General features: G+C 39.3%; 1 protein-coding gene across 1 annotated transcript; it reads right to left on the bottom strand.

The window, feature by feature from the left end:
- Window positions 1-1,045: 1,045 nt before the first annotated feature.
- LOC128734024 (nucleobindin-2) lies at window positions 1,046-3,706 on the bottom strand. The gene is made up of 6 exons (XM_053827990.1): window positions 3,592-3,706; window positions 3,328-3,496; window positions 3,056-3,160; window positions 2,160-2,996; window positions 2,053-2,100; window positions 1,046-1,976 (listed from the first exon to the last, which is right to left on the bottom strand). Exons 2-6 carry the CDS (start codon window positions 3,478-3,480, stop codon window positions 1,401-1,403), a joined length of 1,719 nt encoding a protein of 572 aa, XP_053683965.1. The 5' UTR covers window positions 3,481-3,496; window positions 3,592-3,706; the 3' UTR covers window positions 1,046-1,400.
- Between the last annotated feature and the right edge of the window lie 9,638 nt (window positions 3,707-13,344).

The raw sequence follows: 13,344 nt of genomic DNA, 5'->3' as shown, positions 1-13,344 counted from the left end.
TCCTCGAGAGGAGTTTTGGCTAATTTTCCCTCACTCGGAAGCACTGCCTCAAGGCTTTGCACGTACTCAGTAGCGAATTCAGGTTGTTCGCGTTCCAGATTGTCTTGAGGCAGGCGACGGTGTCGAATGTTGGTAACAACGGAAAGTGTTTGGCCCACTTTAGCCACCAAAAGGTAATAGTCAGAATAGATGCTTGTGTCACGATAGATTCTAACATCTGTGATATACGAGAAGTGATGATTAGAATCAAATAACAACACGTAATCGATTTTCGATTGGGCATCTCCAACTGTACCGATATGGGAGGCTATGCCGAAACTAGGCACTTTTTATGGCCAGTCAATGAATGGAAGGCCGTTTTATTTTGCTAGTTGGTGTGCACTGAACTCTCCATTACCCGGTCTGAATTTCTCTTTCTTGCCAACCTAAGAGTTGACGATTTTGATGACATGTTTTGGGTTGCGCGACTTGACCTTCTGTTATTATTTGACAGATGTCGCAGTCCGATGTTGAAGTACAGCACAACTGCAGGGCTAGTGCTACGATACTATTGACACTTACAGCCTCTCCCAGCAGATATTCGAACAAACGAGGACCGGTTTGTTCGACAAGTGTCGTATCCCGAGGCCAACTGGGCGGACTCGGACTGCTATAATCGTCTTGTAATGCATTTTCTATTCTTAATTCTTATTATTCTGTTATTCTAAACCGCTGCTGAGTATTCGTGTAAAATAGTTTTGTTTTTTGTTGGAATGTTAGACCATTGCGACCAATATTTTGATCTATTGTGGTGCAAAATGGGTTTGATAAGGAAGGGGAAGGATAAGGATTATTTTATTTCATTAACCCTTTATAAGGCAGTGGCAACTATATTGCCACCAACAAAAATTTTTTATTTTGCTTCTATAATTATATTGATGTCATTATAAACGCAAAACAAATATTTTTCGTTGGTGGCAATTTTATTGCCACGGCCTTATAAAGGGTTAAGGCCAATAATGAATCTTATAAATATAAATAAATAAATAAATAAAAAAATCTCAGTAAAATGTATTTGCTTCTAATAATGATTTATAAAAAGTAACGGTTATTGCATAGATAAAAAAAAATCTTGTAATTTAAGATATTCTTAACAGTCTCAAATTTATTGTGTATTCGTCTGTTTTTAATTTGAATCCCAAAAGCACAAAAAGTTGTTGGCAAATAGTTTGTCAGTTACAGAGTTTAAAATGCTAGATATAATAGTGGAACTACTTAAGTATAGCTGAATATGGTACATATATTCCCACACCACATTACGAAGATTGAAGTTGTCCTGAATATGTCTACACTTCACTGTTTTACAGTGCTACGAAAAATTTACGCTATCCTACCTATACCTCCATTTGAAATTGCAAAACTTAATGCTTGGCTGCTTGCACAGATGGTTGCTGTTGCTGTTGCTGAGGCGGTAAACCGGGTTGACCCGTAGAACTGCTAGGCATGTTATATTGTTGCTGTGGCGGCTGTTGTTGATTTTGGGGTTCGGCACGTTGCTGATTCTGCTGCAGCTGTTGAGGTGGCTGTTGTTGCGTTCCCGTTGGCTGGTTGTTCGCTACTACATTCTGCTGCACCGGTGGCTGTTGAGGAGGCTGTTGCTGCTGGTATTGTGGTTGTTGGTTATATTGCGGAGCAGCGGGTTGTTGCTGTTGCTTCACGGGTTGTTGCTGTTGCACGTGTTGCTGCTGCTGCTGTTGGTACTGTGGCGGTACATGCTGATAGACATTTGATTGCTGTCCAGTTTGTTGATGCAGATTTTGTGGCGGGTAGTTAGGATCTTGATGGTGTTGGTACACTTGGTTAGGGTGTAGATTTACTTGCTGTGGATACCCTTGTTGTTGCGCTCCATGATAAGGAGGAACCTGATTCGGATGCGCCTGTGGTACATGATACTCTTGTAGAGGTATTGCGTTTGGATGAACTTGATATGGACCAGCCTAAGGATTAATAAATGGTAAAACGTGGTAAAAGACTTGATGAATTTCGAAGAAGTTTGGTTTATATTTTACTTACATTCGGTCCTGGGTAATAACCGTTTGGCATGTTTGGATGAGGCGGAAGCTGAATAGATAAGAGGTGATTAAACCCATGTAGTTACGTAAACGTTATTCAAAGTTTACCTTGCCCTCAGAAATCAGGCGTTGAATTTGTTCCTGATTGCGACGTTCATATTCCAAATATTCTTCATGAGTAAATTGTGGCTGCTGATCTACAGTATCCCATCCTGGATCTTTTTGGAACTCGTCGCGCTTGGTTTGTTCTACAAACTCTTGATAACTAATTAAGCCATCTTTATTAGTATCTGCTTCGCTAAACACGTGTTCACGCATCCGTTCCATTTCTTCGGCTCGCTCTTTCATGTCATCTTCAGGAGCTCCCGCTTGATACATTTTGTTTAGCTCATTGATGAATAATACTTTCACTTCATTTTCGTCCCAAAAACCATTACCATCAAGATCGTGAAGCATGAAGAACGCTTTGGGGTCAAAATCTTGTCCCTCCATGTGATCTTGTTTTTCCCAAACTTCTTCCAGCTGGGCTTTGTTACCTGGATGGTGAATCTTTTCGTGCTTGTTATGCTTTTCTTGTTGTTTCTTCAAATCCTCCTCATATTTCTTGCGATGCTCTTCATCGAGTTGTCTCATTGCCTCCTGCTTTTCAAATTCCTTTTGCAGTTCATATTGTTTAAACTCCTCCCTGCGTCGGCGATCATTCTCTGACAAATCCTGTGATGTTTTCAAAATAAGTTTTTTCAAATCTTCAATTTCAAATGTGTGCTGATTTTCGTGGTCTAAATGTTCAGCTATTTTCAAGTGATCTCTGTCGATTTCATTGGTCAATTCAAATTGCTTTGTTGCCAGCTCACGCAGCCGCTGAAGCTCGATGCGTTTCAACTCGTCCAATCGAGAACGTACGTTGTGATTGACGTACTCTAATTCCTGAGCAATTTTTCCAGACTAAAAAAATAGACTTTTTAGCATTGAGTGGGTTGAGTTACTATTTATAGAAATCTTACACGAATATCGCTTTCAACAGCCTTATCCAACTTTTCTCTAAAGGTAGGATCACTTTCCAAAACCTTTACGACTTCCTGAAGGTACTTGTTGTATTCGATCACATTCTAAAAATAATCAACATCAACGTAAATTATAATACAGCTGTTCAAGAGTTTTGAAGCGGAAGTTCGCATGATTAATCAAATACGTGTACGTGTTATTGCAAGCCATTTTACATATTTGTCAGTGTTTACGAATCGAACTATAGATTACTGTAAATTTCATCACTTACTTCAAGCTGTTCCACGTCGCTGTCCTTGGCATGTTCATTCTTATCGGTAGTTGTTTTCTCAGTTACCACCGGAAGACCAACAGTGTTGTCCAATACGAGAATGATTAGCACTAGCCATGGTCCGATGGCGCAGGCACTCCTGCACTTAACCATTTTGCGGAAGTAGGTTCTGAAGATAAATAAGCGAGTTACCGACACCATGTAAGTGAATTGAAGCAAATATTGATGTGAAAACGTTTCACAATTTTATTTTTATAAACTCACCTTTATTTGTTCTGAATTGACTTTGGATAAAAGTCCTTCAGAAATTGAAAAAAAATTCTGCTCCCTTCACTTATTTTTTCAGATACTTTTGTTTACGCTGGAATTGACACTTCTTCTTACGTGGTGTTTGATAATTTAAAAAGGGATGCCAGATAAAAATTATTATTAAATTGAAGATAGAATTACCAAAAGGGCGAATGTCGCAAGGGTAAACAAACCGAGTGAGGGTTGATTTTCCTATGCTGAGGTGACATTGCGCATCTCGTTTCGAGTGATTTTGGTTCGTTTCGACCACGTTAAACAAATGGGCGTCTCGAACGAAAATCACTCGAAACGAGATGCGCAATGTCACCCCTGGTCCAGCAAAAAGTAACTCTCACTCGTTTTGTTTACATTTGCGACATTCGCCCTTTTGTTAATTCTATCTAGAAATATAAGTTGAAACGAGGCGGGCAAAACACTTCAATCTTCAACAGCAAGAAATATTTATTAATATTGCGACATTTGCTCCTATTTAGACTACCCCGATTTACACGATTATCACAGTCGAATCTCGCACACGATTTCGCTCAAAGAATATGAAGTGAAAAAGAAGGGGAAGAAGGAAAAAGAAGTCAAACTCATTAGAAGATCAAACTAAAAGCCACTTTGGTGTCAGATTACCAGTGCAAAATGCGGTACGTTGCATTAAATGATTATCACAGTAGTCTAAAGCGTTCATAAATTAACCGAGATTGCATCTCGGTTAAACTGACAGCATTCAGTTTGAAGCGCAGGTTAAAACTGTCTATCATTATCAATTTCCCACCCTTTCGTACGCGATGAATTATAACCGTCGCGGGGGCAACTATCGTTTATTTTGTCAAGTAAATTAATAGCTTACGTGCTAGACAAGCATAATATATATACTTATAACTTACATACAGCCAAGCAGATTCTCTCTGCGACGATTTCAAGCGATCAAAAAAGTGAGTAGCGCGTTTTGTTACCAAAGAAACGGGCAATATTACGGTTTACACATATTCAGAAGGTATTTCTACGGCGTAAATTAGTTTACAACGGTAAATAATAATTCTTGCTATTCGTTCTATAAACACTACGTTTTGTTTTCTTTTAACATTTCCTACCATCAAAACTGCAAACCCGTGATAAACGGTTCAAGCGATACCAACTGAAAAACTATCGCAAAAGTTCGTGAAATATAAAGTTTTAATGCAGAATCTTCTAAAATTGGCGAATGAATCGTCGGAATTGTTGCTATCGCCTTGCCAACAAATGTCCTTGCCAAGTTGATAAGCGTACAACCAATTTAAACAACAGGGCACGGGGTAAGCCACACACAGTTCCTTTGCCTAATCAAAGATTTCTTTTCGATTTCCTGTATTTTGAATCTTTATGTTATAGCGAATGAATCGACATGAAAAACCAGTGGTTTTTATACAAAAAATCACGCATACTCCTGTTGCACGGGGCGAATCACTTCAAATTTAATATTGCTGTTTGCAAGGAAAATTGTACCATCCAAAGTGCGATATCGCTCATAAAAGTGCTATTTTGCATTAAATCGTTTCGGTCTCTTCGGAGCACTTATTGCTTGGAATATAACGAAAAAGTGCGCCGAAGATACCGAAACGATTTAATGCAAAATAGCACTTTTATGAACGATATCGCACTTTGGATGGTACAATTTACGTTGCAATCAGCAATACTCTTAGAACTGACGAACTGACATGACACTTAGAAGAAAATCCTTTAAAAACCATCGTCCTGCACATTTTGCTTGCACATTAGCACCCTCTGTTAGGCATGTTGCGGAGCAGCTAGCATTTGCAGGGTTTTATGCTGTAGGGTTTTGTACATTTGAATGGTTTTATACTGAAAACTCAAAGCAACACTCGCGCACCGCGGTGTGGTCATGTTGCGAAACATGCTTTTTTGAAAAATGAGTGGTTTTTGATTGGACGATGGAATTATCGCGAGTGTCTCGTCTGTTTGTCTGTGCTCTTAGGTTGTGAACCATTTCGCGAAATTTTTAACTTTTTGATTCAAATGTGACAGTTCGTTGGTTTTTCCCTTCTGTCGAAAATAACCCTGCTCGGGAGCATGGTTAGTTTTGACCGTTTTGACCAAGGTTTTGACAGTTCGATGGTTCGCTTCTGAGAGACAATGAGATATGCACAGGCGAGGAAGAGAGCTTCGACGTGTTTCACTGATTTTTCGTTGGATTTTTTTTACATTGGTATGGATGCTTATCGCATAATAAATTTGTTCAAACTACCCGGGTTGAAATGAGATGAATTTTATCTATTAAATAAAAGCAAATGAAAATCAAAAATTCATCCAATTTTAACTCGGACAGAATAAACAATATTTTCATTCTCACCTTATATGCACTCATTGAGCAAAAAAACTATCAATCCGTCAAATATGAAATGGTTCGCATTCTGAACTGATTTCAACCACTCAAGGAGAAATAACCATCGAACTGTTAAATTTTAACCGAAAAGTTAAAAATTTTGCGAAATGGTTCACAGCCTTAACATGCATGCAGCTAGAGTGACTATATACAGAGTGGCGACAAGTCATCCCAAATGTATGCAATGCGGTTTTTCCAAGGTTTTTCTTTCTCTTTCCTTCCTTTCCACTGACAGATAATTATCATTCTAATTTTGACATTGTCGCCACTTTGTATATAGTCACTCTACATGCAGCAAAAATATATCGATAAGATCTACAAAACCAATCGATATCTTTTTAATTTTTCCCGTTTTCACTGTCATCACCACTCAACGAGGTTAAAAAAGGTCTGGCAGATGAAGACGTTTGATGGTATTAGTAGTGAAAAATCAAAAAACGACGTCAAACTACAAAAACAAACCGCGTCGGACAATGGGGTTTGTTTTTGGAGTTTGACGTCACGCTTCATCGTGATTGGTCGATTTACGATTCCACCCACAACATGATGAAATTTCTTCATTGCACTAACACCACTTAACCAACATTGCCACACCTGTATATATTACATTGATCACCATTCACCACTTATCACACTCCCTGGTCACTGCAGCACTGCAGGTAGTAAAAAAAATTAAAGAAGAAAACTTGGTACTTTGGCATTGGCAGCTCTAGTCGGAATCGGAAATCGGAGTCATTGCAAATTGTAAAAAAATTCTGCAAGTTTAGAGTTACCTTTATCTTTTTCTACAGATTTTACAATATTGGACATACTCTGAACATATTTCATTTGTAAGTAATAATAGTATATTATAATAACATTTCTAAATATCGATAATAAAACAGCGGTTTCAATCTTGCTTATATTCCTTTTTTACCCGTAGCGTTATGGCTCGCGGACATCAGAAAATCCAATCGCAACAAAAGGCTCAAGAAAAGGCGGCCAAAATTAAAAAGCAGCAAGGTCACGGACTAAGCGACCAAATGAAGGCCGCGCAAAAGGCGCTGGTATTTTCCTGTGCTGTCTGTAAATCGCAAATGCCAGATCCAAAAACCTACAAGCAGCATTTTGAGAACAAGCATCCAAAATCGGACCTGCCAGTCGAATTGAAAGAAATTTAACCGGGTCTTTCCGGGAGACGTGTACCAGTCATGACGGCGGAGAGAGATACCGAGACCAACATATTGAAACAACTATACTGAGACGATTCCACAGGATTTTGCTGCTAGTTTTAGTTCTTCGTGTTTCACCCCAATTTTAATGTAGGTATTTGTAAATAGTCCCAGCCAAACGATAAGCAAGAGCACAAAAAACCTAAGCGTTCTGACGTAAATCGCTCACGTTTGGTCGGTTCCTTCCAGAGACATCTTGCACCGTGCGTATTAAATAAATTTTAGAATCGAATTTAAATTTGTTCATTTTTGGCCTCTTCTGGAGAACTTGGTATGAAATCCAGTCATATTATTTTATTTTACGGTTACGGTTTGTTGGTTACTTTTCATTTTTCTTTTTAATAGAATGTTTCTTGGTGGCTTAGTAGTAATTCTAATAATTTATTAGAAATTTTTTATATATTTTAGTGAATCACACAATAGCTGGAATACCATTTTTTCCTGGATAGTGCGTTCAATTTTCCAAAGCAGAAATCGTTTTCTGACACACGCTTTCGAGGCTTTGGTTTATATGAAACAAAACAAAGCCGATAGTTTCCAGTGTTATTTTTGATTGCGAGTTTCGGGTTTTCGATTGAAAGAAAATTAGTATCCATACATCGAAAAATAAGGCAATTGACTTGCCTGGATTTGGGGTAGGACCATAGAAGGAGCAACTAGCTTTCTACTATCCTTCAAAATACGAGTCGTCTGCGATAGTCTGGCTTGTCATGCACCGTTATGTTTCTTACCCAATGCTAATCTGTATAAGGTTATTATTCCCATTTCCCCGAACCATTTTCTATGAACAATTTCGCTCAAATTTTGTATTTGTACGATTAGATTAGTATTTGAATTTGATATTGTTTTATTGAAAATAACAAAGATTGATAGAATTGTAAATTTTGCTACACATCCTTCGAAATACCTATTTTCATTAGTGCTCGGCTGCTCGGTTGTGGTTTTTGGCTCTTAACAGTACAACAAAGAAAATTGAGTAAAATAAATTGCAACGTCTTGGTATGATTGCAGTGGTCAATGTAATTATCCGCAATAGTTACAGCATTGTTTTCCCCATAATATCTTAGTTAATCACTGTAAGTAACTCTTGAACGTGTATTTTAATCGGTTGTTGAGGACACTTAAGTTAAGTTTGGAGATTGCAAAACAAAATCTCCGGTCTGTTTGTAGTTACAGAACTCATGCAACAAAAGAGGGGCCGTGTGCTTAATTATCTCTCCGTTCTCATTTCAACGTTCCGTTATATGTCCTTAAGATCTGCTGGAAGCTCCGATTTGGGATGTTTATTCTCAAAATGCTGTTTGTACGTTTTCGGATCAGGCATCTGAGACTGAAAAGATTGGTAGTTTCACTTATATTAGTACACAGTTATAAAAAATGAGTAAAAATTAGCTTTAGCCTAAGAAGTATAATTTTGAGTTAAATAGAACATTATTTAATACTACAGTATACGATAGGAAAGTTTATAATCGGTATAATCCTGATAATCAGTCGAAAGTGATACGTAAAGTGGATCTTAAAACAGGTTGTAAAGGCACATTACCAAAATAATCATTACCCTATGTGGTGTATAGTGAAAGTATACAAAAAATTACCTTGCACACAGCACACGAAAAAACAAGAGCCTTCTGTGCCGCTTTCATCTGGTCGCTCAATCCATGGCCTTGCTGTTTTTTCATCTTTGCTGCCTTTTCTTGGGCTTTTTGCTGTGATTGAATTTTTTGATGTCCACGAGCCATTTATCTGAAATTAGAATGCGTGTGTTGGCCACAACACATGGATTAAAGTTTGAAACAACGAAAAGAGCAAAATAAACTGGTTTTTACGAACATAACACGTTTGGCTCTTTGTGTTGTAATAATCAGAAAAGAAATTAACTTACGGTAATGTAAAAAGTATGTATATGTAAAAAATAGTTAACTAATTTTGTTATTAGAATTTGTCTCCGTTGTATACGAAATGTCTATTTACGAACGTAAGAAAATTTATGACATTTAAATTCACCACGCCATGCAGGGTTTGCGCTTTTCGAAAACAACGGTAGATGTCGCACTGCAATTCGATTATACCCCCCGTCAGGGATGCCACATATAATTCTGTGTTTTTTGTTGAAAAAATCTGACAATCTGTACAGCGAGGAAAAATATCTGTGCAAAAATCTGTCCAATGCAAAACAATGAGAGTGAAAGAGATAGATAGTCATTTTGCTGACTATTTCCGTCTCTTTCGCTCTCATGTATTAGCTCAAAAATCTGTTTATTCTGTGTAATTTGGCGAAAATCTGTATTCTATGCATACAGATTCTGTACAGGCGATTTCTTTCAAATATCTGTTAAACACAGAATAATCTGTGCATGTGGCAACCGTGCCCCCCGTACCCCTGAAGTTATTTTTAAGTTGGAATCACACGGACCGTCAGCGAACATCACCGGCAACCACCCCATCGACATCTCTATATCGAGCTGCAGTAAACGTCAGCGACAGCATGTCCGGGGCTCAAAATTTGACAGCGGGCCCAAATCAGACTGCTGGCAGTTAAGTGAAACGCAGTGCTGAATTGCTATCTCATTTTCGCACACACGAGATGTTGGCGGCGAGAACATGGTTGTCTGCCATGGGCTTGCCGGCAACGTATATGTAGACCAAATCATCATACCGTCAATTGACAGATACTGGCGCCCTTGTTTACATTTTGGAAAATTTTCCTTTTCGTTTATAACGAATGTAGCGTGTGTTTTAACATTTTAAAGGCATAGGTAATGGCGTTTTAAATTTATCCTAATGCTGTTTAAAACAACTAACTTGCCGTTTAACAGTTGAAACTTTTTTGGACCCTGGGGTCTGTTTGTAAACAAGGGCGCCAGTATCTGCCAAATGACGTCACCTTGATTTGGTCTATAGATCATTTTACGATGACGTCATTTTACCGTCAAATGACACCACTTGGTGGTTTGTTTACATGTTTTTTGTCACATCCAGCAGTTTCGATTTGAAATTTCGTGAAGGATTACTGCATCAGTTTCTGTCAAATGCGTGTAAGGCACTTTCTCTTAAATAAAAACTATACATTTCTATCATTATCTGCCGGACAAAGATAGAAAACTCAATTCAAAATTTAACACCATGTAAACAAACCACCAAGTGCTGTCAAAAAAGTGTGGTTAGGAGCTCCCGTGAAATGATTTATCGTAACGGTCAGTGATGGTCAAGATGGTCGCATGCATTTTCAACACCCACAGTAAAGCAATAGACCAAATCAAGGTGACGTCATCTGGCAGATACTGGCGCCCTTGTTTACAAACAGATCGCAGAGTCCAAACAGAGTCCAGAAAAATTCCAGCTGTTAAACGGCAAGTTTTTTGTTTAAACAGCATTAGGACTAAATTTTACACGCCATTATGCCTGTAACATGCTAAAACACACGCTACATTCGTTATAAACGAAAAGGAAAATTTTCCAAAATGTAAACAAGGGCGCCAGTATCTGTCAATTGACGGTATGATGATTTGGTCTATTCTTAGAACGTTTCATGCCTCTGTCTTAGAAATGATTATTATCATTGGCGGAACTAGGGGTGGGGCTAGGGGGGGCTAAGCCCCCCTTAGGAGAGATTTAGCCCCCCCTAGAAAAATTGACGTGGCCAACCAATAAAACGGTCGAAAAAAACACCAGGGCTATAGCCCCCCCTAGAAATGAGCGCTAGTTCCGCCAATGATTATTATAAATAGACATTCCTGCATTCCATTCTCAAGTAATAATTTCAGACTGATCACGCGCTTTTATTCTTCTAGCACAGACTCCTACACAAGTACACCCGTAGGTCACCAAATCAGACAGAATCACAGACCGACCACGTTTTAATCGACTATAGGCACTTCTCAGACATTATCGACGTTAGAAAATATTGAAGCGCTAACGTTGACTCGGACCACTATCTAGTGATGGTTAAAATGTGCCGAAAACTCTTCGTTGTGAACAACATTTGGTACCGACGCCAGCTTCGGTTAGATCTCGCGCGGTTGAAGCAGCCAGACGTCGCCGCAAACTACGCGCACTCACTAGAAGTTGTGCTGCCGGAAGAGGACGAGCTGGACGAAGCCACTGTTGAGCACTATTGGAACATCATCAAAATCGCGAGAGTTCTGTCAAAAACTAAACAGATCCCGCAAAGGCTTGGACCGCGAGCCGAAATGTGTTGGGATAAGAATGGCAGTATTCTGACGAACGATCGGGAGGTGACCGATAGGTGGAAGTAACACCAGGAACACCTGAATGGCGCCCAGGCGGAAAACGATGGCACCCGGGAAAACGATTTCGACGGTGCAACAAACATGGAGGAGGTGCCAGTCCCAACGATAGGCGAAGTTATAAAGGCCATCGTGCAGTTAAGGAACAATAAATTAGCCCTGCAAAGATGGCATTGGAGTAAAGCTTACTAAAATTGTTAGAATTTGGGATACGGAACAGCTACCGGAGGAGTGGAAAGATGGATTTATCTATCTACAAGAAAGGCGACAAATTGGACAGTCAGAACCATCGTGCGATTACCGTGCTTAATACCGCCTTCAAAGTGCTGTCCCAATTTATTTTCCGCCGTCTATCACCAATTATGAATAGATTCGTGGGAACTTATCAAGCCGGCTTCGTCGAAGATCGGTCTGCAACTGATCAAATATTTACACTGCGGCAGATACTCTAAAAGAACTATGAATACATAGTTTCCACGCACAATTTATTCGTTGACTTCAAAGCCGCATAGGAAGTCGGAAGTCCGCCGTTATGGGTCGTAAAAATCTGGATACTAATCGACGGCGATGAGTTTAACGTAGTCGATGGATTTAGCTACCTTGGCTCACTGGTATTGGCGGACAATGATACCAGCCGAGAAATTCGGAGGAGTATTATCGGGAGTCGTGCTTACTATGGGCTTCACAAGCAATTGCGGTCGTGCAGACTAAGACCCCGTCCAAAGTGTACCCTGTACAAGACGCTAATTAAACCGGTTATTCTCTACGAGCATGAAACATGGACAATGCCTGAGGAGGATTTGCGAGTGCTCGGAGTTTTCGAAAGATGAGCACTAAGACGATCATTGGCGACGTACAGGAGAACGAAGTATGGAGGGGGAGGATGAACCATGAACTCGTACAGCTCTATGGTGACCAAAACCAGCAACCAGCAACCAGCAACCAAATGGTGACTAAAACTGGACGGATACGATGGGCTGGGCATGTTGCAAGAATACCGGACGACTACCCTGCAAAGATGATGTTTACCCCAAATCCGGTGAGATGGTTAGATCAGGTGGAGCGAGATCTGGCGGAGAGTACTCGGAGAAATTGGAGAGCAGTAGCCCGTGGCCGAGTTAACTGGAGAAACCTTGTTCAACAGGCTTTGTCTTAGGACGGCAAGCCACTTAAGTAAGTGTAACTTGGGAAGTGGATCGGACACACCTTGAGGAAAGGAGAGATCTGCAGAGAAGCACTTGACTGGAATTCGCAGGGACATGAACCAATAAGTAAGTAAGCATTGACATTACCTATAATGATCCTCAGCTAGGTATACTGAAATTGAGCTCTGGTTTTCAACACCCGTCATATGCGCACATCTATTCCAAAAATATGACTTCCAAACTATAAGGCAATGATGGTAAAGCAGGGGCGTGCCAGAAAATATAGCATGAGTAGTACCAAAAAATGCAAACGTAAACTTAAGCTTAGGAAATTACTTTTAGACAAATTTATGAATAAATTAAAACTAAATATCTCTTTGACAAAAACAGTTGAGCTCAAAAATTGCAAGCGGACACGCCGGTTCTGTAAAATCATGTTTCCTAAACTTCCTGTTGAAAGTATCTACATTTTTTCGGAAAATAATTTTCTCTCGTTTTATCGATACACGCTTGGAGAAGACTTTGTCATCGAGAAATTTACAGAGATCTATTGTATCGTCAAAATGTTGCCTAAGTAAACTTTATTTGATATGCGTAATATAGATGTATAGAATAACAGTTAAAATATATATGCTTTAAATATACATAAACAATTTTGAGCACTATTGTCGCGTAATAACGTATAATTATGGGTAATAGTAGAACCATGTACTTAATTGCAAAGTTATGTTTGG

Source organism: Sabethes cyaneus, chromosome 2 (genome assembly GCF_943734655.1).
Source record: "Sabethes cyaneus chromosome 2, idSabCyanKW18_F2, whole genome shotgun sequence".
Taxonomy (NCBI): Eukaryota; Metazoa; Arthropoda; class Insecta; order Diptera; family Culicidae; genus Sabethes; species Sabethes cyaneus.
Note: the sequence above shows the minus strand (reverse complement) of the source record. Positions and strands in the feature narration are given on the sequence as shown.